The sequence below is a fragment of the Scatophagus argus genome, chromosome 10, assembly GCF_020382885.2.
Source record: "Scatophagus argus isolate fScaArg1 chromosome 10, fScaArg1.pri, whole genome shotgun sequence".
Taxonomy (NCBI): Eukaryota; Metazoa; Chordata; class Actinopteri; family Scatophagidae; genus Scatophagus; species Scatophagus argus.
This window is the reverse complement of record NC_058502.1, coordinates 4,055,983-4,082,496: the sequence shown is the minus strand read 5'-3', so window position 1 is coordinate 4,082,496 and position 26,514 is coordinate 4,055,983. Positions and strand designations below refer to the sequence as shown.

The 26,514-nt window shown below is 44.2% G+C and overlaps 1 protein-coding gene across 7 annotated transcripts in view; it reads left to right on the top strand.

Annotated features, from left to right (window-relative positions):
* LOC124065949 (WD repeat containing planar cell polarity effector) overlaps window positions 1-26,514 on the top strand; it is a 66,391-nt gene that overhangs the window by 23,257 nt on the left and 16,620 nt on the right. For 6 of the 7 annotated variants that reach the window (XR_006844518.1, XR_006844519.1, XR_006844520.1 and 3 more), the window contains exons 4-13: window positions 129-179; window positions 2,214-2,284; window positions 3,189-3,248; window positions 3,807-3,921; window positions 7,586-7,722; window positions 10,597-10,788; window positions 17,599-18,202; window positions 21,632-21,820; window positions 22,050-22,173; window positions 23,237-23,300. Coding sequence is in view for 4 of the 7 variants with exons in the window: in XM_046401924.1 (XP_046257880.1) it covers window positions 129-179; window positions 2,214-2,284; window positions 3,189-3,248; window positions 3,807-3,921; window positions 7,586-7,722; window positions 10,597-10,788; window positions 17,599-18,202; window positions 21,632-21,820; window positions 22,050-22,173; window positions 23,237-23,300 (1,607 nt within the window). In the remaining 3 variants the exon portion in view is untranslated. Of the gene's footprint in view, window positions 1-128; window positions 180-2,213; window positions 2,285-3,188; window positions 3,249-3,806; window positions 3,922-7,585; window positions 7,723-10,596; window positions 10,789-17,598; window positions 18,203-21,631; window positions 21,821-22,049; window positions 22,174-23,236; window positions 23,301-26,514 lie in introns of those variants that run through there. The other variant, XM_046401926.1, reaches the window with a different exon arrangement.

Here is a 26,514-nt window from a genome sequence, read left to right as displayed (position 1 = left end):
TTAGCTTTCTGTCTGTCATTATCTGTAATATGTGGACAGAATGATTTATCCTGTACTCCATGTAATTTTCTTATACTGTATACAGTATATTCCAAATAACACCCTTCAATTGCCCTTTTTTTTCCCAGCCGGTCCCCTCAAGCATCACTATTACAATGAGAAACTGCATTTCTGTGAAGGTAAGTTCCCAGCAGTGAAACTCAGTGATTGAAGCAGTTTTATTCTTCATGTCCACCTGTGTGTGTGTGTGTGTGTGTGTGTGTGTGTGTGGGCCATCTTACCCGTGGATGACCATCTTCCAGAAATCACTGTCCTAGTCAGTCAACTGTCCTACTTCCTCTGTTCTCTCCCTCCCTCTCTTCCCCTCACTCATTCTGCTTTTCACCCAGTAGTGGAATACAAACACCCTTATCAGGAGACGAACACTCATCCCCCTGCACTCCCCACCCTCCCCTCTCCCCTCTCCCCTGACCCCCCCACCCTCCACACCCTCATTTGCATGCATCTGTTTACCTCCTCTTCCCACTCATTCTTAATAGAGAATCCCACTCCTTAATGGTTGGTTTTAGTAGAGATGAAAAGGGGGACTGTAAAATAAACAGATAGGCGAGTGATTGCAGCATACTGAAAAGCTTTTTTTTCTCTCACTGATCATCATGTATGTGCACGGATAGAAGCAGATGCAAAAATTCAATTAGCTGTTTTTTGTTTTTTTTTTAAATATATATATATATATCCTTCGCTTACTCTGTTTAACCACTAGAGATGGAGGGGAAAAGGGAGGGCTGGGAAATTAAAATGAAGGGGCCTTGGTGTGGTACGTGTTGAGATATGTGCTGCTAACTGTGAGGTTGCATTTGGGAGATAACTCAAGCGCCAAAAGTCCTCACGATTAAATATTTGCTTCTCCTCAAGGACCAGTGTGTGTGTGTGTGTGTGTGCGTGTGTGCGTGTGTGTGTGTGTGTGTGTGTGTTTGAAAGGACATTTTGCTTTCTGTTGAATATTTTTCAATCCTTTACTGGGACTGCATCAATCTGTAAGCAGCAGACTTCAGACTTCTGCTGCTTTGTGGATTTGGTAGTCAGAAATATAAAACTTTTAGAAACTACACTGATGTTACATCGTACATCGTAATTAATGGTTTTACATTGGGTTTTAAAAATAAAAGTAAATGAGTGACCTAGAGTAAGTTACCAAACAGTCTGGCTCAGTGACACAGGGTGCTTCTACGGCAGGGAGCGTTAAGGCGCCCTTTCGTAAATTGTCATGTGGTTGTTACTGTTTGTTCGATCAAAATGTGGAACTCCTAACCCTAACCCTAACCCTCAGGGTTTCAGATGGACGATGACTGGGATCATTTCAAACACCTGAAGTCATTCATGTTGTCATGAATGATCTGGTACTTGTCATACAAGCTATATTATTGTCACTATAAAAAAATAAACATTCAATAGAACACTTTTAGGTAGTCTGAAGATTTGAAGTTGTTTGGCTTCTCTATTTCCTGACATTGGATTAACCTGTTGAATATGTGGTCAAATAAGTTAATTTTTTTGTCAATAAATTTGCAGAAATTAGTGAAAACCGCTACAGTTTACATTTACCGGTTACGTTACATTACAGTTTACATCTTCAGGTTGCTTTTTTTTTTGCCTGATCAAACCAAAGTTCAAAACCAAAAAGGGATCCGTTCACATCGTAATGAAAACAGAGGACACCAGCTAATCATCACATTGAAAAGCTCAGCAAGTGTTTGGCCTTTTGACTGTTAAATGTATTGATCGGTTATCGAGATCCCCGTCACAAAATGTTTTGCTGATTAATCAGCTGATCGTTTCAGGATGAAATGGGAATCATCCAAGCAGTCAAAATGGAGCTAAAGTTCCCACGTGCAGCCATTGCTGTGTATACGTTCAAGACAGATTCAGAAATGTGTTTTAGAACGTCTCCTTCATGTACCCGCGTTTCATTATTCCACCTGACTGTCTTGTCACCACCTTTTATTCCTCATGTCGCCTCTTTTCATACTTAGATCTCAACCCAGATATAAAGTTCAAATCTTTTACCCTTTCCGGTCTTCCAAATTCCCACGAGGACCTTTTTTGTAAAAAAAAAAACAAAAAACAAAAAAAACACCTTATTTCTCCTATGTCTGCATTTGAAAGTTCGAGTCACATGATCTTTAGATTCTTCTCGTGTTTTTCCTCCGTAGCTCGAGGCTATTCGTGGACCCCCAGGAACCGCCGACCAGAGAAGCTACGCGATTCGCTGAAGGAGTTGGAGGTACCCGCCTCCTCTGTTAAACCTTCCACCACCACCACCACCACCACCACCACCCCTCCTGACCCCTCGCCTTCTTCCTCCCTCTGGGGATTTTCTGAGTTTTCCCTTTCCGAAACGGCCGATTGATTAACAAATAGGGGCATTCTCTCTCTTTTCTCCCTCTGCCTTCACTCTCCCTGTCGTTCCCGTTTGTTCTCCTCTCTCCCTCTCCTCTCTCATCACCTCTCTTTCGGCCGAGCTCTGTCATCGAGGGGGATATTTGAGGGGATCAGGGGGCTGCAGGCTGCCCCCTCATCCCTTCTCTTCCTCCCTCCTTCTTCCCTTCCTCTCCCCTCATTCATCCCCCTCTTCCTCCGCCTCTTGCTCCCCCCCTTCGTCCCCCTGTGTACTTGTGGCAGTACAGACCTAGCTTTGTTTCATGGAACCTGTCTGTGGCTGTTACGCACACACACGCACGCACGCACGCACACACTCCCCCTCCTCCCACCTCCCTCCTCTCAGCCGTAACCATTGTCTGAAACGAGGAACACCCCATCTCACCTCCTCACCCAACCCTCCTCCACCTCCTTCTCCGTCCCTCTCTCCTCCCATGCAATCACTCCAGCTGGGTTTGGAATGTGGAAGGAATGACTGACCTTGTGCACACACACACACACACACACTAACACAAGAAGCCCTTACCTGCATCCTCTCTCAGCTCTCTCTTGGTAGAGACAAACAGACACCACATTTTAAACATGTTCAATCGGTTTTCAAAAGTAGCTAATTTCGACAGCCTCAGGTAGCATCAGGTCTGCGTTGTTGTGGCTATTAGTTGCATCAGGTGCTTGGACCACAGTTCTCCTCTGTTTGCTCCGTTTGATCTCTCTGTCTTTATGACTGTTTGTCTATCATGCTCATTCAGGAACTGTTGCTGACCAACACCTGCGTTCACACCAGATGGAGGAAAAAGCATTGCTGCCAGGTACACACCCTCATCCACACACCACCCACTGTACACACAAACACACACAAACACACACACACACGCACTTCTTTTCAGGTTCAGATGGTGGCAGAAGCTGAACACTGGACTGTAATACCATCTCAAATAAGGTCATGATAATTATTAAGTGACACTTTTTGGTCCCCTAAGGCTAATTTTCATGTTGCTTACCCAGCCTAAAAACCGGCCCAGATGTGTTGAAATGTATGAACTTGTCTCCACTCTTCTCCCACAGCAAGGCCGTTTCTTTAACCAAACAAGACTGCAAGGAGGTAGTAAAATAGCGACTAACTCTGTTATGCTGTCGATTCTGAGAGCCGTGATACTTAACCCCCAGTGAGGAGTTGTGAGCTTAATTCATGTTCAGTGAGAGATGAAAAACTTCACTCGCACAGTTTCATTCATTTCAGTTCTGTGACTCACAGTTACTGTGATGTTATTTTCCAGGTTTGGGCTTTAAATGTTTTCACAGTTTCACAGTCTTTATTCTGTGTGTGTGTGTGTCTGTGTGTCTGTGTGTGTGTGCGCGCCTTGCAGGTAATAATGAGCAATGGAGCACTGGTGACTCTGATCCTAAATGGACCTCAGCTCGAACAAGTGTGTATAGACCGCATATTGGTGGGCAGACTACCAGCCAACACTGTGACTGATGGTTAGTTACAGATACACACACACACACAAACACACCCGCACACGCTTATTTTTTTTTAACATGCACTCCACTAGATGTGTTTCTGTAATCCATTATTTGTACCCAGTGCATTAAAACCTTTAAGCATTTTTGACTGTGGTTTTGGTTACTTTGGTGTTGCTCATGCTAATTAAAGCTATTGCATAATCATCAAGCCTGCTGTGGCAGAAAAAAATTCTCTTTTCTGTACTGTGATTTCTGCATTCACTGAATGAAATTATGGCTTATAGGTGACTTAAATATGTAAGAAGTTCACTGTGGTTTAAGTACATTTAGGGACACAAACATCTTTTTCCACCACATGTTTGGGCTGCCTATCTCTGCCCACAGTCGCCCGACACACACGCAAACAGACACAAACACATATACGTTTAAATTCAAATGTTCATTATTTTAAAACCACAAAACCATCCACCATGCACTCTCACACTGTCAGCACTGACTGTGTGCGTACACCTGCTCACCGCACATGCAGCTTGACATCTACCACGCACACGCACACACACATGCTCCCTGCTCACTTCACCACTTTGTCACGCAAGCACTCTCTCACACACGCACCGACTCACACACATAACAGGTGCCACAGGTGAACGAGGCGACGCTGCTAGCTAATTGCGGGCAAATCCTTTTGTGCTGCGTGTGTCCAGGGGCCTTCCCTTAAGAGCATCCATCAGTGTTTTTCCTCCATCGCGCGTTCCTCCAGGGAGTACCGCCCCTCCTCACACTGCGCTCCCTCGCTCTGCAGACCTGGCAGGAGAGAATAAGCGGCCGTGGACACCGGCCCAAATCTGCTAATTATTTCTTTCTTTCTGTATCAATTATTTGTTCATAACACCGCCCTCCCTGCTTCCGTCCAGGGTCTCCAGACACCTGATAAAGCCCCCATAGTGCACACACACACACACACACACACACACACATTCTCTCATATATGAGCATACACGGCGTCATTCTCAGATGTGTACATTTGTAATTACAGAAACACAGATTTTTTTTTTTTATGTAGTCCAACAAGCACTTACTGTACATCCTCTTGCATTTACAAGCTACACATGCACACTCCCATGTACACAGTGGCACATACTGCGGTACACACATACACACACACACCCAGGTAGACATACACACCCACCTACCTCCCACTGTGCTCCATTCAAAGCCTCAGAGGCACTAATTATTAGAGTAATGGTTGTGAGAGGCTGGGTTCCGGGGATTGTGTCTGTGTGTGTGTGTGTGTCTGTGTGTGTGTGTGTGTTTGGGGGGGGGGGGTGCAATAGGTTAGAGGCTTTTCTCACATCTGTCACTTGTTAAATTAGCCTGAGACAATTAGAGCAGAGAGCCAGACCAGATCACACCCTCAAACACATTTACAATGTACAATTACCGAAACAGTTTACAATTACAAACAAGTTGTGTTTGGTGTAAGGGTGTGTTGTTATGACATCGATTGTATCTGCATGCGTTTGTATATTCAATTGCTGCAGTATAATTTTAGTGCAATTTAAGTCTCCAAATAAGGATTATTGCATATTATCTCTTAAACTGATGATAATATTCTCAAAATTTTTAAGGCTTTGAAATGTCAAACTGTGTAAAGTGTAAAGCCCAGGTGGCACTGCTAAATTCTTTTGTCTGAATAACAGTCCAAACCAAAACGTATTTAATTTTTTATCATATACAATATGCACAAGCAGCAAATCCTCATATTTGAGAAGTTAATTTCTGCTTGAAATATATATATATATTGACTAATAGTTTCAGCTCTAGACAAATGACAAATTGAAAACATAAGTCTGTGTGTAATGACAGAGAATTTGCTTGCCTTTTTTGGAACAGGATTTGACAACTTTCTAAAGCACAAAAAAGGTTCTCAGTGTTTGAATGCTGAAGAAAATCCTCTTTCTGATTTGCATGGATTCAACTGAACGTGAGGCCTGGTGCGCAGTTGCCTCTCTGAGACAACAAGCTACGGCAGCCAGGTCTGTTTTTGTTTCAAAGCAGGCTTACTGTCCTCTCTCTTTGTCTCTTAAACTTTGCATCCTCAATGCCGCTTACCTTCCTGTTTCCACCATGAGCCCTGATTGCATCATACAGAGCGGTAGATTACATATATTTTACACCATCAAAGTATTACCAGCTTCCTTTGGCCGATGGCTGGGCCAAGCTGCGCATATGCTCCACGATTAAGCATCCTTAAGTGATTTTTCATAGCGGGTTTCATTTACCCATGTTTAAATGTGCTTTGGTTAAGCCCATTGGCCTCTTATGTCAACATACTGCTGAGGAGATGGCATTAAATGGATTTAGAGGTGTGTGTGTGTGTGTGTGTGTGAGTGAGTGAGTGAGTGAGAGAGACCTTGTGCATGCTTTAACATGTGCTTGGTTTGTCTTATGCTTGTGGATGTAAATGCATGCATGTGTGTAGCAGACATAAAGCATGGTTGCAGGTTTGCATGTGTGAATGTATATGTAGTACGAGTCTGTACGTGTATACACTGTAAGTCTGTGTGTGTGTGTGTGTGCCTGGACGGGTCATGAAGGTCTGGCCCTTAATGCCAAATCAGCCACCTGGTCCCAGATTGGGCCACAGCCTGGTTTCATATCCTCTCCTTCATTTGGGAATGAATGGGATTAAACCTAATCCCGTTTATAGACACCCATAGAGATCAATACTAAACTGCATTTAACTTGATTTGTCTGTAATCTATCACAAAGACGCTTACTATTGCATTAAACGTTGTTGCGGGAAGCTAAGGCATCATTAATGGCTGTATTTGTGATGGTTTTAGCCTCGAACCAGTTTTCATTACAAATGCTTCATAATCCAACTTCAACATAGGGACAGACTGACTCAGTTGACCTGATTTAAGATGCTAGTTTTTCTATATTTTCAAGCAGTGTTTCACTTCCCTCATGAATATTTACATATTAATTTGAAATTGTCACACAACAGGATGATTTGACGTGTAATCATACCAATACCCGCACATTTATAAATACACACATGCCATGGTTAATTGGCAGTTAGATTTCTAAATCTCGGGGTGCAGCCTTACTCGTTCAACTCAAAGCGGGATATCTGAGAGACATGTGTAACAACCCCCCCCCCTTCCCATTTAATTGGTTTCATAAACAGATTAATTTGAAGGAGAGGGGGGCTTAATTGCTAATCAGTGTTTCCATGCAGCTCCTGAAGAGTTGAAGAGGATCAAGTGTGTTCTTCTACCACAAAAAGGCCTTAGAGCCTGCAGTACACTGACAGGGGAAGAGAAGGAGAAGAAAGAGATACAAATAATACAGGAGGCAGAGGGAAGGAGAAGAGAGGATGCGAGAAGGTGGAGAGAGAAGAAGGGAAAAGTAGGTGAAAGGGAAAGAGGAAGAAAGAAGAAGTAAAGGAGAGGAGAAAATGGGATGTTGATGGAGAAAGACTCAAACTTCTGCCTTCCCGTTTCAAACTAATCTAAACTAAAGCTGTAGTATAACAGCAGGTGCTGCACCTTAATGAAGTGAAAACATTTGTGGGGGTGGGGTGCCATGAAGCAAGTCGAACTCTTCGGTGTCACAGTTGGTTTCAGTTATGAATCATGACATTCAGTGACAACTGCGGTGATGTCCTTTCCAGCGGTGCTGAGCGACAGGCTGATTCTGCTGTCCTTCCTGGAGCAGAGCAAAGTGGCCGCAGTCTACCTCAACCAAAAGCACCAGGACTCCCCAGGGACTGGCAGGCGCACAGACAAACTCTCACCCTCTGAAATCAAGGTACAGCAGAACACGCTGATGGAGTGCACATGAATAGTGTGTGTGTGTGTGCGTATTTAATTCGTGTTTAATCATGTACTTTTTCTGACTGAGATTGAATGAAACCCTGAAACAAGTGGAACAGAAATGTGGTAGAACATGTAGAATGTGGCTGCTTTCAGTAAAAACACCAACAAAATCTCATTCTTACAAAATATTTAAAGGCCTGTCTTATCTTATCTTATCTTGAACCCGATTCTGTTTGAATCCGGGTTTAGCAGGCGGAAACACTTGTACTTGTACTCCTCATGCATCACTTATCTAAAATTACCACTAAAATTACACAATTGAGCCTTATCCAGTAAGCCACCCACCTTCAGAACCTGTCCTTGGTTCTGTTTCTATGTGGATTTTTGATGCCCATATATCCTTTCCATTTGATTTGTTGCAACTTGTAAATGATGCATTGGTTGCTGTTTGCACAACAGATGCACAGTATGTGAATAACTTAAATTTATCCAGACTGGGAATACGCCCGTTTAAAAGTCTCCAGGTCGCCTCTAACTCTTCACGCCTTTCCTGTTTCTGTCTATTAATCTTTGATAAAAAGTTGTGTGTTGAGAGGAAGTCTGATCTGCGTGTGTGTTTGGAGATGTTAGCATATCTGTTTATGTGCCGTCCTGTTCTTCTCTTCCCCAAAACAAAACTACGCTGTGTCCTCCTTCACCAGCTGGCTAACCGCTAACCGTGGCATTATCACGTTACTGCCAGGCCCTTTTGTTAAGGTGTGTGGAGTTGTGTGTGTGCTTGCATGTGGGTCTGTATAAAAGCAATCGTTTCTGCTGCGCGTCTGACTCCAGCAGCAGAGTCCTGATAAGACACGCCACCACCACCACCTCCACCTCCCCATGTGTATTGTACACCCCACACCTCTTTCGGTGCACGATCGTGCAACCTGTCACATACATGTGTGCACGCACGGCCAACTGCCCATCCCTCCCCCCATGGCAACCACACACATGCACATCCATACACATCGCCCTGGTCCAGTGGGCTAAGCTGGAGAAGGGAGAGTGGGGGGCACTGAGGGGGAAGGGGGGGTAAACTAATCCGACCCACAGAAAGTGGTTTTTGATTATTGCTGACCAGCAAACGCCAGCAGAAAAAAAAAGACTAGAAGAGGGACGAGATGGGTAGGGATGGAGGGGGCATGTGGGGGTACAGATAGAGTGTGTTATTAACCCCAGTGATTTTCAGATATATGTTTTTTTCTTCTTCGTTTCCATTTCTAATCTGTCAGTGATCTCCCATTCAGCTGTTCGGGGCAACTCTTTGTTGCATTTATCATCAGATGTACTTCCATCATTCTAATTTGCCTCTGTATTTTGTGTCCAAAGCAAATATCCTCCCCAAGGGGGCAAGAGGGGCAGACATGGACCACTGAACCTCAAATCTGCTCTAGTCATACAGTACCGCTTGTCGATTTATTCATTTCTGCATGTTTTTGTGCTTTTGCCCCATTTCTTTTTGTTTGTTTGAGGACTGTTTGTTGATTTTTACATACATTTTTAAAGAGACATATTCTTGACTTTACATTATTCCTTTCTGTCAAGTCCCAGACACTTCTCTGCACTGTGGCAGAGGTCATTGACACGTGCTTGTGTGTGTGTGTGTGTGTGTGTGTGTGTGAGCCTCTGGTTGCTGGTTTATTGTGTGACTGGAGATATAGAGTGTATGAAAGGATTGTATGATAGTGTGTGTGTGCGTGTGTGTATAGAAATGAGCTGTGGTGTACATGAAAGGGAGGGTAACAGTGTAAGACCTGCTATTTCACCAGCTTGAAAAGTGCTTCTGGATATGTTTGTTTAATGGTGTGTGGTTTTGTCAATGAAAATATGTGTTTATATACACTTTTTACATCAGTGCCTTCACATGTATGTGCATGTGTATTTGTGTGCATACATGCATGCATTCATGTATGCGTGTGTGTGTACTCCCCCCCCCCCCCCCCCACACACACACACACACACGCCTCAAGCGCCACGAGAGCTCATTACTGTGCGTCTCTTTGTTGTGGCCCGTAGAGCGTGGCGGACCTTCCCAAAAATATGCACATCACTAAAACAACAAGCCCGACAGAACAAAACACACGCACATTAATAATGGAAGATAAAAAACAACCTTAGAAATCAACAAAAACAGGACGGGGGAAGGACAGGAGAGGGATGTTTCGGGCTGCAGATGTTGAAGTTTCACAGCCCTCAGGTGTTGACACAGGCCTGGTATGTGAATCACGAAGATGCTCTGATGACTTTCCTTTCTTCATGAGGTATGTTCTAACTCTGTGAACGTATCTCATTGTTTAACTTTCTCTCTTCTTACTCTGCTGCCCATTTTGAGTCTCCTCTTAGTGTATACTCTGCATTTATCAAGGCTGGTGGATGCAGAGTAACGGGAACACGGGGAATAGGATCCCAATGCAGACCTCTGAGGCAGATAGTGTGGGTTAGTGATTTTACAAGAAGGTGAGGCAAGAATCCAAAATCTGGTTAGAGGTTTTCAGATAAACCCAATATAGTTAACAAACATGAGGCTCGAAATAAAAGGCCTGGAAACTTAACCATCTGGGAAGCTCCAGTGGAAGCAAACTGGTATGGATGGTGAGAGGCTGATGAAGGAATGAGATCCATGTTAGGAAGTGTAGGGGAAGGCCAGGTAACAGCTAACAAGAAGTGGGAACAGGTGTGTAGATGGGTGGGGCACTTGCGTGATGGGGAAAGAGGGAACATCCGAGGGTATCTGGTGTCAAACACCACTGAAGAGTCTGGGAAAACGGACATGTGGCTGGAGAGAAGGGAGACAGACTGTGACTCTGTGTGTGTTTTTTATGTCCAGATGGTGTGTGTGGACTTAGGTGGGCGGGGCCGTAGGCTTCACAGGCATGTGGGTCTCAACCGTCTCCAGGATGTGGCGGTCTGCTGGTGGAACCTGGACGAGCCTGGTGAGGAGCTGTGGCCCTGGACTCCCACAGACACACACAGGAACAACCTGGTCCTGCTCAGCTGCTCGCCTACTGAAGGCCTCAAGGTACACACACAAAAAAATCCTTTGGTGATTGACAACCATCCATCACCAGGGCAATATTCAAAAAATGCTCCTACTTCCTTTGTTGCTGCTGCATTTAATGACAAGTTAAGGTATTATTGACTTTCATGGGACACAAACAAAGTACTGCATTCATTTAAAAAAAAAACGAATGGGAGAAAAGAGTGCAAATAAAGTACTCAGATCCCCAGATAAGATAATGAACCCTGTGCCTGCACATGCATACTGAGGGGTTGATGGAGTTTGCCCATCAAGTCTACATGTGCTTTATTGACTTGGAGAAAGCTTACACACCTGGTCCTGTTCAGTCTTGCGGTGTAGCTGTGGGAATATCAGTTGTCAGGGCAGTTGCAAAGAGCTGTGAGGTTCTTGTATAACTGCAGCAAGGCTTGTGTCGATATTCCTGGCAGTCTCTTTGGTGTGTTCTTGGTGAGTGTTAGCTTTGTCACAGGTTAGGGGTGAAAAGTGTCCTGTTTGGTGACCTCAAGATTTCACCAGCAATCCGACAATTAATCAAAAATGGAAGATCACTCCCATCCCTTAGTGTGGGAGCGAGTTGCTGCCCCTGAGTGAAGAAAAAAAGTTATGGTTACAGGTGATTTATGACAAGGTGGACTAGTAAATCACCAGGTGGGTTGATGTTGTGTTAGCAGTGATGTGCGTGACATACCAGGCTCTCGTAATGAAGAAGAAGCTCGAGCTGAGTGTACAGCTCTCAATTTACATACAATAAAGCAGTAGGAGTTCAGACATCCAGAAGAAGCTCAGACTAGAAACAGTGACTGGCAGTCATGTGACCACGATGCCTGCTAACTCACTTCCTGCTGGAAGGACACCTCAGAGCAGCACCTGGAGATCTCTCAGGATCAGGACATGGCTGCTCCACTTGCTTCTTGCCACAGCAACACAAACCCGATTAAATGACTAAATACAATAAATAAAACAAGTAAAGGAATGAGAAAATGAAACAAAGCAAATTGCATCACAAAAATTCTTAACTTGACTGGTTTTTAATTCCTTTCTGTGCCGTTTTAAGCCTTAAACTCTGTATACAAATCTTAACTCTCAGTCACACACTCTCTCTTTCTCACACACACACACACACAGTGAGGAAAAAAGGCAGCAAAGCCGCTGTTTTGAGTGGAGACCTGTGTTGTCGTGGATGGGATTGGGGATGGTGTGTTAGTCACCTCAAGGGTGGCACCTTGGTGTTGCACCTCCATGCATCACCATATGAAATAAGCAGGAGAGCTAAGCTGTGGTACAGCGTGAAGGAGAACGCCTACGCACACACACACACTCACACACACACACACGCAAGTGCTCCGACACTCATCCTTATGGCCTCTGGCAAAACCCTACCCGTGACCCGATTCTGTGTCAAAGTAGGGTTGGCCTTGTGCCGAAAACAGATGAAAGATCCCAAATTACCGAACCGGGCTTAACTCTACTCCTCAAACCGCGTACCTCAGTAAGCATATGCAAAATATTCACCACCCCAGAGAGAGAGAGATGGGAGAGAGTCTGAAAGAGGGAGGAAAGATGAGCGTTACCAATTGCATGCTAGGAAAACAAATTCACGCAGGAGAGAATGAGGGAGGGATGGGAGCTATGGGGGGCACTTGAATATTGAAATAAGCAAAGCAGATGTTGTTCACTGCTTTTTTCCGCTTGTTGTTTTTGGAACACTCTCCACATTTATCACACTCCTTCACCTAGTTTATTCTCTTTAGCCTCCTTCAACCCCCCACCCCCACCCCTCGTTCTCCTCTCCTCCCTCTCCTCCTTCCTCCACGCTTCAAGAACATTAAAGTCTCTTCGTGGGGCTGCGGCATCGTGCTCTAATGAAAGCGTTTGTTGTCATTTTTCAGATGCGCGGTGTGAAATTAAGCGAGCAGTTTATGTAAGAGCCGTGGCGGGAATCAAACGCCGGGCACACATCGGGAGACGCCAGCTACTTCAATCACTTCAAGCTCATATATATGTTCCTTTTGTTCAGTTCGCTATCTGCCGCACTAAGCCAATTTTCTAGCCAGTCTCTCGGCATTTAAAAAAGTCTGATTTCTTTCCCTATGTGGTCTTAATTCGTATGCCCCCCCCCCTTCCCATGCTGATAAGTAGAGCCACAGCATGGGGGGGGGGGTGTAGAGGGTGGCAAGGAAAGAAAAACACATACATAGTTCGTTTTATGTAGCCCGTTAACATTTTTAATTATCCTTCCTTCATGCTTCCCCCATTAACCCCCCCCACACCCTTCAACAAACACACACACAAACCTTTTCCTGGAATTTAATAATCTTAATGAAAAAACACCAGATGAATGTTTTCCTGCTTTTTTTAGTCATATTTGATTTCTTGTCGTTGCATATGTGTGTGCCTGTTTGCAAACATAGCTTTTTTATTTTGTGGGGTTTTTTTTTTTTTAAGATTTTGACTATCTGTTATTATCTGTCACCAAACAGTTTCTCTGCAGTTGTTTGATCTGTCATTGTGTGATTTGTGTTGTCTTTTACACTTTGTTGTGTGACATTTTTCTTTCACAAAACAAGAAAAAAAACCTACACACATTGTCCGCAAAATACAGTCTTTTCTAATTTGTATAGAAGAAAATATATAATTGCATTCAACAGTCAACTACTACCACTACTGCAGCTACTAAAAGGCTATGATTAAAAGTAAACATGAAGCTAAATTAGCAGTGTAAAATGTCTCAGTTCCCTCTGAAACATGAAAAGCTGCTGTCATAATATGTAGAATTAAAGCATGTAGAGTATAAAGAACAGCAGTGCACTGCAATCATAATTTGGACCACAAAAGGGCCTGTTGTGGAATCCAAAGTGCAGAATTACCCCCAAGCTCCACTGCTTTGTAAAAATCACACAGGAAACACTAGTGCTACAGTTGCAGGTCTAGTGAATAATGTTCCCTCCGTGCTACAATTATGTTCAGTGGCACCAATTATGACAGTTAAGGTGTGAGGAATATTTTGGCTCGTAATCCTGCTGTGCCTGTGCATTTTCTCACATCAGTACCTCAACACTAACCCTAATTCACACACCTAAAACTTCCTAGTGCCACAGCCCCCGCCTCCAACACCCCTCATCCCTTCATCCCTCGACTCTCCTCCGTGTCCCTCCGTCTCTCTCTCTCTCTCTCTCTCTCTCTCTCTCTCTACCCGTCTCTCGCCGTCTTTCTCTGCTCTGTGAGCTGGAAAATTGGCTTCAAAAGGCCACTGCTGTGAACAAGGGCCAGCCACACAGTTGGGCCCGTCCGCTTTATCTTTCACGCCACGGAGGGTGAAAAAAGGTGCTGGCGAGAGAGAGACAAGAAGAATGGAGAAGAATAGTTTTGACCAGTCACTGAAACCAATAACCAGGAGAAAGCTACTTACTAGAGGCCTCTCTCTCTCTTTCTGTCTGTCTCCCTTTCTCTGTCTCTCTCCCTCTCTCTCTCTCTCTCTCTGTGCTCTCTTTGCATCTTTCTCTCATGTCTCCACCCCCTCCTCTCTCGCTCTCTCTCTCTCTCTCTCTCTCTTTCTTTCTCTCTTTACCCACTTCCTTTCCCCCTCTTTTGCGCATATTCCTTTCTATCTGTCTCCCTCTCTTTCATTCTCTCTTGCACATCCTTTCACTAACTTGCTCATTCCCTCTCGTGGCCTTATTCATCATTTTTCTATTTTATGTGCTCAGAACCAGGGAATACAGTACATTCACAAGCCCCAATGTACTCTGGAGCTCACAGGCAAACAAAGCTTTGCTTTTATGGATATGTTCAAATGACACATGCGTGCTGTGATTTAGAGGTCCTTTCTTCTAAAGACTAACTGCTGTTTTTCAGGCATTATTTGTGTAGCAGTTTGTAAAACGGTGGTTGAAATTGTTGCTTTAAAACTGAGAGAGTTGGAGATGGTCTGAACAGCCACCGTCTGTCCTCGACCACCTTTTTTACATTACAGTTTTAGGTGTACAGTACACCTCAAAAAAATCACACAATGAACATAAGATTCATCTATGTTCAAATAACAATGGAGTCCATAAGATAAGATAAGATTAACTTTATTGATCCCGCAGTGGGGAAATTCACCTCAGCTGCAGATGAATCTGTCATCATTTGTCTGATGTCTGTGTCTCCTTGTGGTTACGTTAGCGAGAGAGTTTGCATGAGAGCTTATGTTTTGAAAGATTCAGACTCCATAAACCTGAACGACATGAGTACCATCCTCTCATCTTCTAATCAGCTTCAGTGCTGCCTTCAGGGTCTTATGCTTGCATCTGCTCAGTTTACAAGGCACAGCATGACCTTTAAAATGATCCAAAGTCAAAATCGTGCTGTGCTTTAAGAAATGAATGGTGTGACTGAGTGTGACAATATGCAGTTTCTGCTGTGTGTTTTCTGTGTGTTCCACTGCTGCACTATTGAGATTCAAAGACTGTGTCCTCTTTATTTTGTTTACTTTCATGAAACACTCAAAAGGGAATCTAGCTAGACATTCAACAAGTCCAGGAAAAATCAGGACACAAGTGATGCAGCTGTAGTTTATCTGCTGAATATTGCTTATAAATAACTAAAATCTGAAGGTCTTACCATGTGATTGACGGGGTCTTAAACTCAATCCTAAAACAGCCTGGAATCCAATGAAATGAGATCACATCAAATAAATCTTAAATGTACAAAAATCAGTGAAAACATTAAAGATTTGTATTGTTTTCCTAAACGCAAATTGGTCTTCAACCGCTGCAGGTTGAACCGGGCCATGCAGTGTTTACTCGTTGCCTCTGAGCTGTAGCTCACAGTGTCCCCCTTCCCCTTTCCTTGGAAGGTCACCTATCACGGGAGGCAGAGCTGAATCAGCTGCACCTCATCCCAGACGGTGCCACGGTGGCATGCTGGCACAGCGGGCACTAGCAAGCCGGGCACAAGATGAAAAGCTGAGAGGATGAGATGTGGTTGGGGGGTCAGGGTTTGAGGAATTGAAGTAGGTCTTGTGATTCCTGTGACAGCATTCTGTGGGATGGACTCAGTGGACCCTCGCCTGCTATGCGTTTGTGTGCAAGTTTATTTAATGCATGTGTCACTTTGTCCCGTACAGAAATGTAGCTATCCAGCGAACTGCACCTACCCAAGGATACCCCACCCCTTACATGAATTGAGCCTCTCTTTCCTGCAGCCTCAAATAAACACACACACACAGCACCCACCCCCTGGGGAGCAGCAGGAGCTAGCTCTGGGGGATTATGGGGAAGGGGAAAAAAAGCTTTCAGGAGGACAGTCATCTGCTTCTCTCCTGCTGTAGACCATGGGCAGGCAAAAAAACTCCTCTCTTCCTCTCTCTAAGTCCCTTTTTGGCGGTGCCTGCCAAAAAACTGGGCCGGGCAGCTTTGTGAAAGGAAAGGAAGGCAGGCAGGCAGCAGATCCCTCTTTCTGTCTGCACGGCGAAAAGAAATGGGCTCATTTAGCCAAAGCTGCCACGGTCAACGCAGGGCTCTGATGGAGGCTTTGGTAAGGTGAAATCCCTCCTACAAAGCTCTGTTAGTGACTGTGGAAGCGCTGGGCTCCTCTTTAGTACAGGCTGTTGTCTTCTGTCATCCACCTACTGGTCCTGGTCCCTCGTGGGTGTTTTATCGACAGTACCACCCGTGACACGGCCTATCTCTGTCAGTGTCAATGCTTGCTTGCTTAGCGGGACCATTGTGCCCACTCCCACCAACGGGTTGTGGTTCAGGAAGGAATAATCTAAATTCTGGATTTGACCACCGGTCAAATAATTCCAGCCTTCTTCATGTATCATCCTCTTAAAATTGAAAAGGACTGGTTTCTTGTCATTCACTGTGTCTGGCGTTGAGCTCTTGGCTGCTCACACAGGTAAACAGAGGTTGTTTATCGCTGGGTGCTGGGTGCCAAGCTGTGACATGCTCAGGGAGAAGATGTTGTTGACCTTGAGTTAAAATGGAGCTCTTATCATTAACTGTCTTGATTGACAGCCTGGTGTTTATGAGCGGTGTGGAAGGCTCTATTTCTTCCATCTCCAGGGGGTTTGGAGCTGCTGCCATGACTCATTTCTCTGTCTCTGTCTTTCTCTCACATGCTCTTTCTCTTCTTCACTATTCTTCTTTTGTTCAAAAGCAGGTTAATTCTTTAACACCTCTGGACATGTTGGCATCTTCCAATTCCTCAACAGAACTTGTTAAAACAACAATATTATGAGATCAAGTTCCAGCTGTGTTGCTTATACAGTGTTTAGTGGCTCTTAACTACTGAGGGGATGGTGATTGGATCTTCCCTCTAACCACTCCTGCATCAAAGGGAAAGTTGATCACTCCAGGAAAAGACAGATACAGACAGAAGTAACAAAAGGACATGTGAAACATCACAACAAATCTGCTGATGTCTGTGGCTTCAACTGAGCTTGGTAAACTTGTAGGGAAAATAATTTCACATTTGAAAAGTAACCTTAACATTACAGACTCTCTGGAGTCTCCTTGATAATTTAATTGATTAATACTCTATGCTCCATGTTATACAGCCTCTAACCTCAGCCCGCATTTAATGACACAGGCACCAAGCAGGATGTTTTTAAATGAGCAAATGCTCTAGAGTTGGATGTGTTGCTTGAAATACCTTTGGTGTGAATCCACCATAAAAAATGTTGTTGTTCTTGTTGCCCCACCCGGAGAAGAGAAAATAGTTTGTACAAAATATGTTATTGTGCATTGTGGGATTATATGTTCACATGTGCATCAGTTGAGCACTCTCTAAAATCGCTCCCTTCTCTACATTTACTCCCTCTGAAAGGTCCTCAGCTCTGTCCGGACAGAAGCCAGTCCCATGGACTGCCGCTTCAGCCTGCTCCAGCCCTACCAGCTGCTAACAGTAGAGCTACCTGCAGGACCACGAGGATTTGGAGAGGGGTTGTGGACAGACACCTGTGTGTATGAATGTGCACGCGAGCGCCTGCACCGCCTGTCCGTCATCCGCATCCCACTACCATCCCAGCCTGTCTCCTGCTCTCGTCACCCCCATGAGACCACAGTTCTCCTGGGCTTAAGTGACTCCTCTCTGGTCCTGTATGACCAACGACGGGGGATCTCTCTCCTGGCCTCCTGCCCAGTGCTTCCCACCCTCCTCGCCTGGCACCCTGCTGGGGCTATGGTCATGGTAGGGGGAGGGCAGGGGGAGCTGATGTGCTTTGATGTGGGCTTGGCACCTTTCAGAATGGCACTAGTGGCAGAGGAGGTGGCTTCAGCTGCCACGCTAAGACTAGCTCAGCACCTGCGCTGCTGTGGAGGCCTTGTGGGACTGCATTGGGGGACAAGCCTGGAAGGAGGCCCGGAGGGGGCAGATATCCTGATGTTGGCCTTTCATGGGGGGCCACTTGCAGCCTTGAGATTCAGACTAGGTGGGTAAAATAAGACTTAGCAATGTCACTTGAAAAACAGTGAAAATGACTGCACTCAAGACTAAGACCAAAAGATAAAGTGGTTGAAATGCTGGTGGAATAGAAACCAAAACTAATTTGAGCTGCAACTAATAATTATTTCACTGATTCATCTGTTTATTAATTTTTGATTAACTGATTGTTTAGTCTGTAAGTAGTCTGTAAGTTGTTTTGTTCAACCAACAAAGATATTTGATTTGCAACGACATAAAACAAAGAAAAGCTGAAAATCCTCATGTGAGAAGTTCGAAGCAATCATTTGGCATCGTATATCAGTTATCGATGTTGTTGAGTAAGTTTTTGTTAGTATGTTAACTGGTCAATAGCATGATCATTTCGGGGGTCCCCACAGTAGCTTATGTACAAAATGCTAGGAGTTAATATGCTGAGCAATCATCTGCACTGCTTTAAACAAAACGTCTGTTTCACACATGCACCTATGTGAGTTGTATGTGTGAAATACATGAATGTCCGTGAAGCTACATTAGCTAGCCTTTAATAGTACTATCTTATACTACTTTGATTTAGAAAAGGAACACTGCATTTGGGGACAGACTGCACCAATAGAAAATAAGAAAATAAGACAAACCCTCATCTCTTTCTAATGAAGGCGCCCTCCTCCCTTCTGAGACTCTTCCTCTGTTTTGGATCTGACACCGTATCTGAACCCGACTGTGTAAATATGGCTGCTGAACGGGTCGACCTCTTCACTGCTGAGGGAAGTTAATTTGTTGACGGGTGGGAAGGTTAGCAGGAGTCACGCTCTCAGAGGTCATTCAATAATCGCCCCGGGGCAAGAGCCCCCCAGGTGCATTCTGGGATGCATTTTTCCGATAAATCGTTTACAGTGGCTGCGCAGTCCCTCGGGGCCCCCAGATAAAGTTTGCCAATCAAAAAAATTTTTTTTTTTTCTGAAGCAGCCACCTCACCCTCTAACACACACATGAACACAAACACACTTGCACAGACTCACACACACTCTCACAAACACACACATTCAGCGTCTTTAATTGTGACTTTGGAAAGAAGATGTGACGGTGGCACGCAGCTCTCTGCTGAAGTTTGAAAGCAAGAGTGTGGGGGTGGATGGAGAAAGGTAGAAAATGGTGTGTGTTTACGTGTCTGTGTGTGTTTGTGTGTGTGGCTGTGTGTATTTAACTGCGTTTGCCTGTGTGCACAGGCAAAGGGGAGGGTGTCTTCCAACAATAGCTTCCCCTCCTCTGATCGTCTGCCAAGGTTTTGATGAAGAAAGTCACTGCACGTCTTTTCTCCATGATAATTCTTCCCTCCGCACACACGTGTGTGTATTCTTCTATTTCTGTGCTTCTATGCACACACACGCGCGCACACACACACACACGCACACACATACTCCAACTCATTTGTTTGTTTGCTTGCGCTCTTTCTCTGTATTGACTTGTTTCATAAGGCCTGCTACATGACAGAAGGAGTGAGTTGGGAGGCGGCGAGGAAGAAAGACTTGGCCAAGCTCCAAGTCCTCTTTTTTTTTCCATAGGAGGCAGCCCTCCCCGGTGCCCCCCCACCCCCCACCCCCACCCTCCTGCCTGCACCGAGTTATCTCATCTGGGCACACGTTGGCTGCGGCTGGGCCTGCACTAGTGCAGGCTGTGGAGGGGCAGACCAGGGAATGGGCTGCATGACACACAAGGGGAAAACAGTCGCTTTTTCGTAGGGATGGGAATTTAGTAAAATGTGGTTGATGTTTAAGAGAAAAAATACATAATTAGATGCAGCTTGTGTGCAAAAAGAACCAACCGTATCTTTATTTGTTAATCATTCTGGTTACATACTACAGCGGAAATTTATATCAGTCAGTTCAAGGCAACAAGATGTTTAAAATGACTCTTATTTCGTCAGTTGGTTAGACAGCTTTTTAAAAAATATTTTCATTCCTGAAAAGGAGACAACATTAAAACTTACTGATTTACTGAATGATTGTCCACAGCATGACAGCTTCATAGGCAAATTTGTTAATATTTTAATAGATTGTAATGTCCAGCTGTCATTATTATCAGTTGAGTTATTGTATGACCAACGAGTTTTGTCTGCTTGTGTTAATGCTGCATGATTCTCCGTTGCTCAGTGTTGTTTTGTTTGACGCAGAGACACAGAACTGAGCACAGAGTGTAGATCGGTGTGGGACTGAATTGACTTGACCTTGCCACCACAGTGATCCCTTGTCTATGCTCAGATTTAGCTTGGAGCAGACATTAACGTCCAACACAAGGACTCCTACATACACCCACACACACACACACACACACACACACATATAAACACAGAGGCACACACAAACTGCACCATGCTCAGCTGATGTATTAGCCACATTAACCCACTCTTTAGGGGATTTGGGGGCTTGCTAATTGCCAGCTTGTCATTTTAATTGCTCGTCTACCCCCTCCCATGCACATACACACACACACACGCACACACACACACACACACACACACACACACACACACACACACACACACACACACAACTTCTTCAATTAATTAGTCAAGAGTCAGTGGTGACTTTTCCTTGCTGCAGCTTGGCCCATTGACAGTTTTGCTGTCAGTATTCACCTCCATTGTCCAGAACTGGGCCACTGTCTGTGTCCAAAAATGGCCAAGTTTAGTGATCACGTAAGCTTGCCTACATTGTTTACATTGTAGCAGATTATTATACATGGCTTCTCGGTGGAAAAAATACTAATCTTTTATGGCAACATGAATGAGAGTTTGGTGTTTTGGCTCTGCTCCTACAGCGCACATCGGCTTTTCTTACTTTGACTGTTGCTTGAAGCGTGATCAGGTGACAGTGGACAGTAATCACTCCTGGTATTCAACACCTTCATTTCTCGGATGTGTACTAAAAGTAGTTCAGATCGAGCCTCAGAAAGACACGTGTACCTTTGCCCTTTTACAGGCAGAATAAGACACCTCTACTAACCGGAAGGGTACAAAACCTTGTCTTTCCATTATTCAGGAGAGTCCTAATGTGCTCACACACACACACACACACACACACACACACACACACACACACACATACACACAAAAGCTTGTTCAATCACATCTGGTTCCTCTGGTTCTGCTGTGTATACTAGAAAAATAGAAGAAGTCAAAATTGGTGTTTCATTTGTTTGATGATGTCGTGATTTATATGTGGTTTATTTATTCATTTGTATAGACAAACATCAGGTGATATGAGCCAACAGGGTATAAAGGATTTTGAATTTTATCAATCTACACATTGTAAAAGGCACAGAGATCAATGAGATCCTGGTATATTTCACTTGAGTTGGACCTCTTATTTCAATTCTTTTCTTTGCTGTTGCTTTATTTAATGTAATAATAAAACTAAAACCCAGCTCTGTGTGACAGGGGTGCTGACTGGGGGCCAGATGGGTCCTGGGGAGCTGCTGCAGCAGCGACTGCGTTGTGGCCAGGTCAGAGAGGCACTGGGCATCCTGGAGGCCATGGACTGGAGCATCATGGGAGATGAGTGCTACCGATGCCTGAGCTCGGTCACCAACCACCTGCTGAGGCTGGAGCTGAACGCAGAGCGAGAAGGTGGGTCTTCACATTTGACAGGTCTTAGTTTAGTTTTACAGATATTGCATACTGAATCCCAGAGACGAGGAAGTCAGTATTGAAAAAACTGTGAGCCACATTAGCTAAACGATTTGCAATATTCATGAGCCGTATTAGTTTGGCAAAATTGTTTTTGGCTTCACATCAACCAAACCCCTGTGACTGTTATTGTTATTTATTTTATTGTTTCTGTTCCTGTTGTCTGCAGCCCAACTAGAAGCAGCTCTGGGTGTGTTTTATGCCCCACCTGCTCCTCTCCCTGATATGGTGATACTTGAGTACAGGGAACCAATCAGCAAGTATGCCCGCCGCTTTTTTCACCACCTCCTCAGGTAACTCCACCTTCTCTGTGCTGTACCTGTGGTCCTAATTTGATCTTCTTTATCGTAACTCTTCGGGTGGGGTCGAAGGTCTGTCAGCCATATTTAGAGTTTTCCTGGTGCTAAATGCATTTTATATACATACATAAACAGTGTGTTTACCCATCAGGATACAGATCAATAATTAAAATATCTATTTTGAAGACATTAGCAGAACATTTTATTCAGATGATCAACACAGGGTGCAGAATAAGAACAAGAGACGCTGTCCAAAAAAAGGTCTTTCAGAAAATGACATCCATTGAAGATAGAATTTAACACTGCTTATATGCTGCTCACTATTGCTATTTTAAATATTCTAAAAGGGAAATGGCTTTTGAATTTCCTCGCACACTCGTTGATGCAGCTTTGAGTCATTCATAAGGCAACGCACCTCACATGCACCTGTTTAGACTGTTGTTTCATTTTCCCTTCTGCCATGAGAGCCTTTTGAAATGCCTGTTTGACTGAAATAGACCCTGTTGTTCCCCCACACTGCTGCTTGCTGCTCTCCATCGTGCAATTACCTCCCGTTTCCTCTCTTTTTCTTTCTCTGCCTCTGTAGCGGAGCCGGAGCGCCGTTTGGCATCCCTCCTCCTCTCCTCTCTTATCACATACCTGCATTCTTTTTCTCTCCATCGACATCAAATGAAGGAAGCCCCCCCGCACCTCCTCTCTCTGCTTGTGTTTGTTTGTTTCATGTTGGCTGGAGACAGGGAAAGTTGAGGTGTTCTGTGCTGGGAGATGCAGAGCTCTCTCTCTCTCTCCCTCTCTCTCTCCCAGCTTTAATTCTGGATAATAGGAAGAGGACCTGCTACTCTCAGTTCAATTATTGACAGTTTTGTATGCAGAGGTGTGTGTGTGTGTGTGTGCATGTGTGTGGATCGAGGTGTGTGGAGACTAAAGGATGAGAGAAACGTGCTACTGAGTTTTCCATCTGTGTATTTTCATCCAAAGTGTGTATTTTTTAAAGATTGATCTTTGTTTGTTTTTTTATCAGAATGTGGCTCTTTAACTGTTTCCTCTTTCTCTGCAGACATCAACGCTTCGAGAAGGCCTTCCTCCTCGCTGTAGATTTAGAAGCCAGAGATTTATTCATGGTGAGTGGAAAGTAAATTTCATTTAAATTGCTGTCGGCACAGGAATTTCTAATTTTGTGAGCGCAAATAAACTGCCATAGCAAGTTCACATATAGAGAGATCAGAACCAAAATAAACCAGCCAGAACTTGTTGATGAGCCCGTGAGCATTAGACAATGCCAATGAACAATGAATCAAACTGAACAGGTTGTGGTTGTATTGTACTTACCCACCGTCCTGGGACTCTGTTCTTTAAATAATTATTTTTTGTTCATTCACTTCCGATTTTTAAATATGCTGACATTTTTTAGTGCAAAGATTCCTCAGAAAGTGTTGGCAGCAAATCCTGTACTCTTCATCCCAAGAGGATATCACACTTCCTGACTGTTATACCCTGTTGAATTCAGCATAACATGTGTTAGATCGCATCACGTATGACAGCCAGCGATGTTAGGAAAGGAGTCCTCGTTGATCATTGGAAACCTTTAATTGTTATGCAGGTGTGCTCCACCTTCTTTAATACTACATGAGCCTAATTGTTTATTATTGTGCTCACGTGACTGTGTGTGTGTGTGTGTGTGTGTGTGTGTGTGTGTGTGTTGCATGTCAGAGAGCAGGTGTGATCTCAGTGTGGGCCCCTATCTTTTCACAACCTCCATGGCCTCTGCTCGGCCTTCTACTCTCCCCTCATCTTCCCTCTAACTCGCGCTTTCTTCCACTCCACGCTGAAATGCTCTTCTATGTGTTTGACCCCCTTTTTCATGGGGCCCCCTTTGCTCCATGCTTCACCAACACCCGAGACATTAATACAGACCCCCATACACACACATACACACACTCCTCTTGCTCCCTCAATCACACTGATAGCACCGGTTCCAATTACCTCCCCACTAAGTAGTGCTGCTGGGAAGCCGAATTGAAAAGGTGGAGTCGAGCCTGTGGACCTTGAAAGAGCGCAAAGGAGGGGTGGGGGTGGGGGCAGAGAGGAGAGAAGGCGGTAGTGGTGTAGATGGAAAGCTATATGGAAAAAAAATCACGAGAGAGAACAGAGAAACAGGGCCTTGCTCTGTCACTTTGGAGGTGTCGAGAGATGAGCAAGAGAAACAGAAGATGAGCAGAGGTGGATGCAGTCGCATTTGCTCGGGTTTGAACTGGCATTGATGGGTGGAGTCAGCTACATCAGGACAATTCGGTGTGGGCCAAACGAACCTGCGCTGACAGTTTGGTCCAAAATAATGTGATTATTCTCATGGAGCTACACATACAACACTTGTATGCATATACTGCATACTGTGCCTTATCAAAATTACATGGCTTTATGTAAATGAACAATACGTTCTGAAACATTTGTTCTTATCATGTTTGTATGCACAGACTAAGGGCTTCTGTTGTTTTAATTCTGAAATATATAAAGAATAACATTTATATTTCAAGGACACTGCTATACTGATATGCCTCAATTTCAAATTTTTGCCAAGTTTTAAACATGAAAGAGGAAATGAAGTAACAAATGTTTTTTTGGGGATTTTTTGTTTTATATAAAAAGTTTGAGGCACCTCAGACTGTATAATTTGCAAAAAAACATTTATTTTATCACCTCAATTTTGTCTTGTGCACCTGGCTCATGAAATTAATGTGTAAGATATTATTCCGCTTTTAATCAAATACTTACCAGGTGACGTATTTCCAAACTCTTCTCAAACATCAGAAGATTACGATCTGTAGTAGACATATGATCGATCTCCCAGATTTCCTCTGGAACATTTGATACACACACATTAGAAATTTTGTCAGCATCCACATATCTGGCTTTCCAAACACAACAGATAATTGGAAATAACTTGTCGTCCTGCATCTGTAACAAAGATGAGCGTTTTCAGGCACTTTTCTGTCTCAACGACCAAGAGAGCAGCAGCTCATCATCTGAAAAGATCGACAGAGGCAAGGAGGAAATAAAAAGAGGACGTTGACATTTCACCCTTTGCTCTGTCCTTCGCTCTAATTAGGTTGTGTTGTTGCTTTAACCTGCTGGTTGGCTGATTGAGTTGAGGCGGATGGGGTTAATGAGGGCAACCCCCACCTTCACCAAACTCTTTCTAACTTCCACAGTTGCCCACAGAACTCAATAACGCGCCATCAACTTGGTAAAATGCACACGCACAGACACAAACACAGATACCCAGCATGATATACCCCCCCTCTATCTCCAGACCCACACCCCTTAAAGCCCCATTGTTTCCCAGCTAACAATAGAAGCCCTCAAAGCCTTTTTTTCCCCAAAAAAGAAACCTTTTGTTAAAATGAAACACTTTAGTGTCGGGCTAAATTGAGGGGGAGGAGGAACTGGTAGCAGGGGGGTGTTTTGGCAGAGGTGGAGGTTGGGGGGTTTATGTGGAGGTAGTAGTAGGGGGTTACTAAGTCGTTTGCAGTTTTTCTTGTCATAAATTGTGCAGTTCTAGATCTGCCTAATTAGCCTTTGATAATGAGTTGATAATGTAACCAATTAGGTCATTCGCAGCCGAATCAAGCTGACGACAAGTTGTTTTGTTGTTTTTTTTTTCATCACCTCCCTCTCCTTTTTTCTTTTTCTTCTTCTTCTTCTTCTTCCTGGGTCTTTGGCTCTTGATGTAGCTCATTAATTGAATCAAACTGTGTGATAGCTGAATCTGATGCTGGCTCTTTTGTTCACCAATGAGGGCTTGTACTGTTTCTTGTTAGATACGCTAACAGTAAGGCGAGCTGCGTCTGTTGGGTTCGGTCCCTATCTTCCTCCTCTATCTGACTCCGGGCTTGGCGGCGCTGGAGGAGGAGGAGAAGGAGGAGGAGGTATTGCACGTGTGCAGCAATAAGCTCATTGTTGTCACTCAGATGAGTAATTAACTTTATTAAAACGTTAAGTCCTTAACGCCTATCTGATAGAAGTGTTAGTCAAACACACACACTCTGGATAACAGGTGTGTGTGTGTGTGTGTCTGCATGTCTGTGTGCAGGTTCAGCAAATGTGCTCGTGTCCAGGGATTATGTTAATTAGGGAATATGTATTTTCGTGTTTGCTTGCTTGTGCCTATGTGGATTAGCAGTCAGTCTCCTCGACAGTATCTGAATGGACTGTATGTCAATGAGGAAAACTTCACCCTAAAAGACTTTAACCCCCCCCAAAAAAAGCCCCTCTGCTTTGAATTTCTTGGGCTAAATGTCATCGGTGTGTTTTACTCGTTCCTGCTTTTAACCGTCA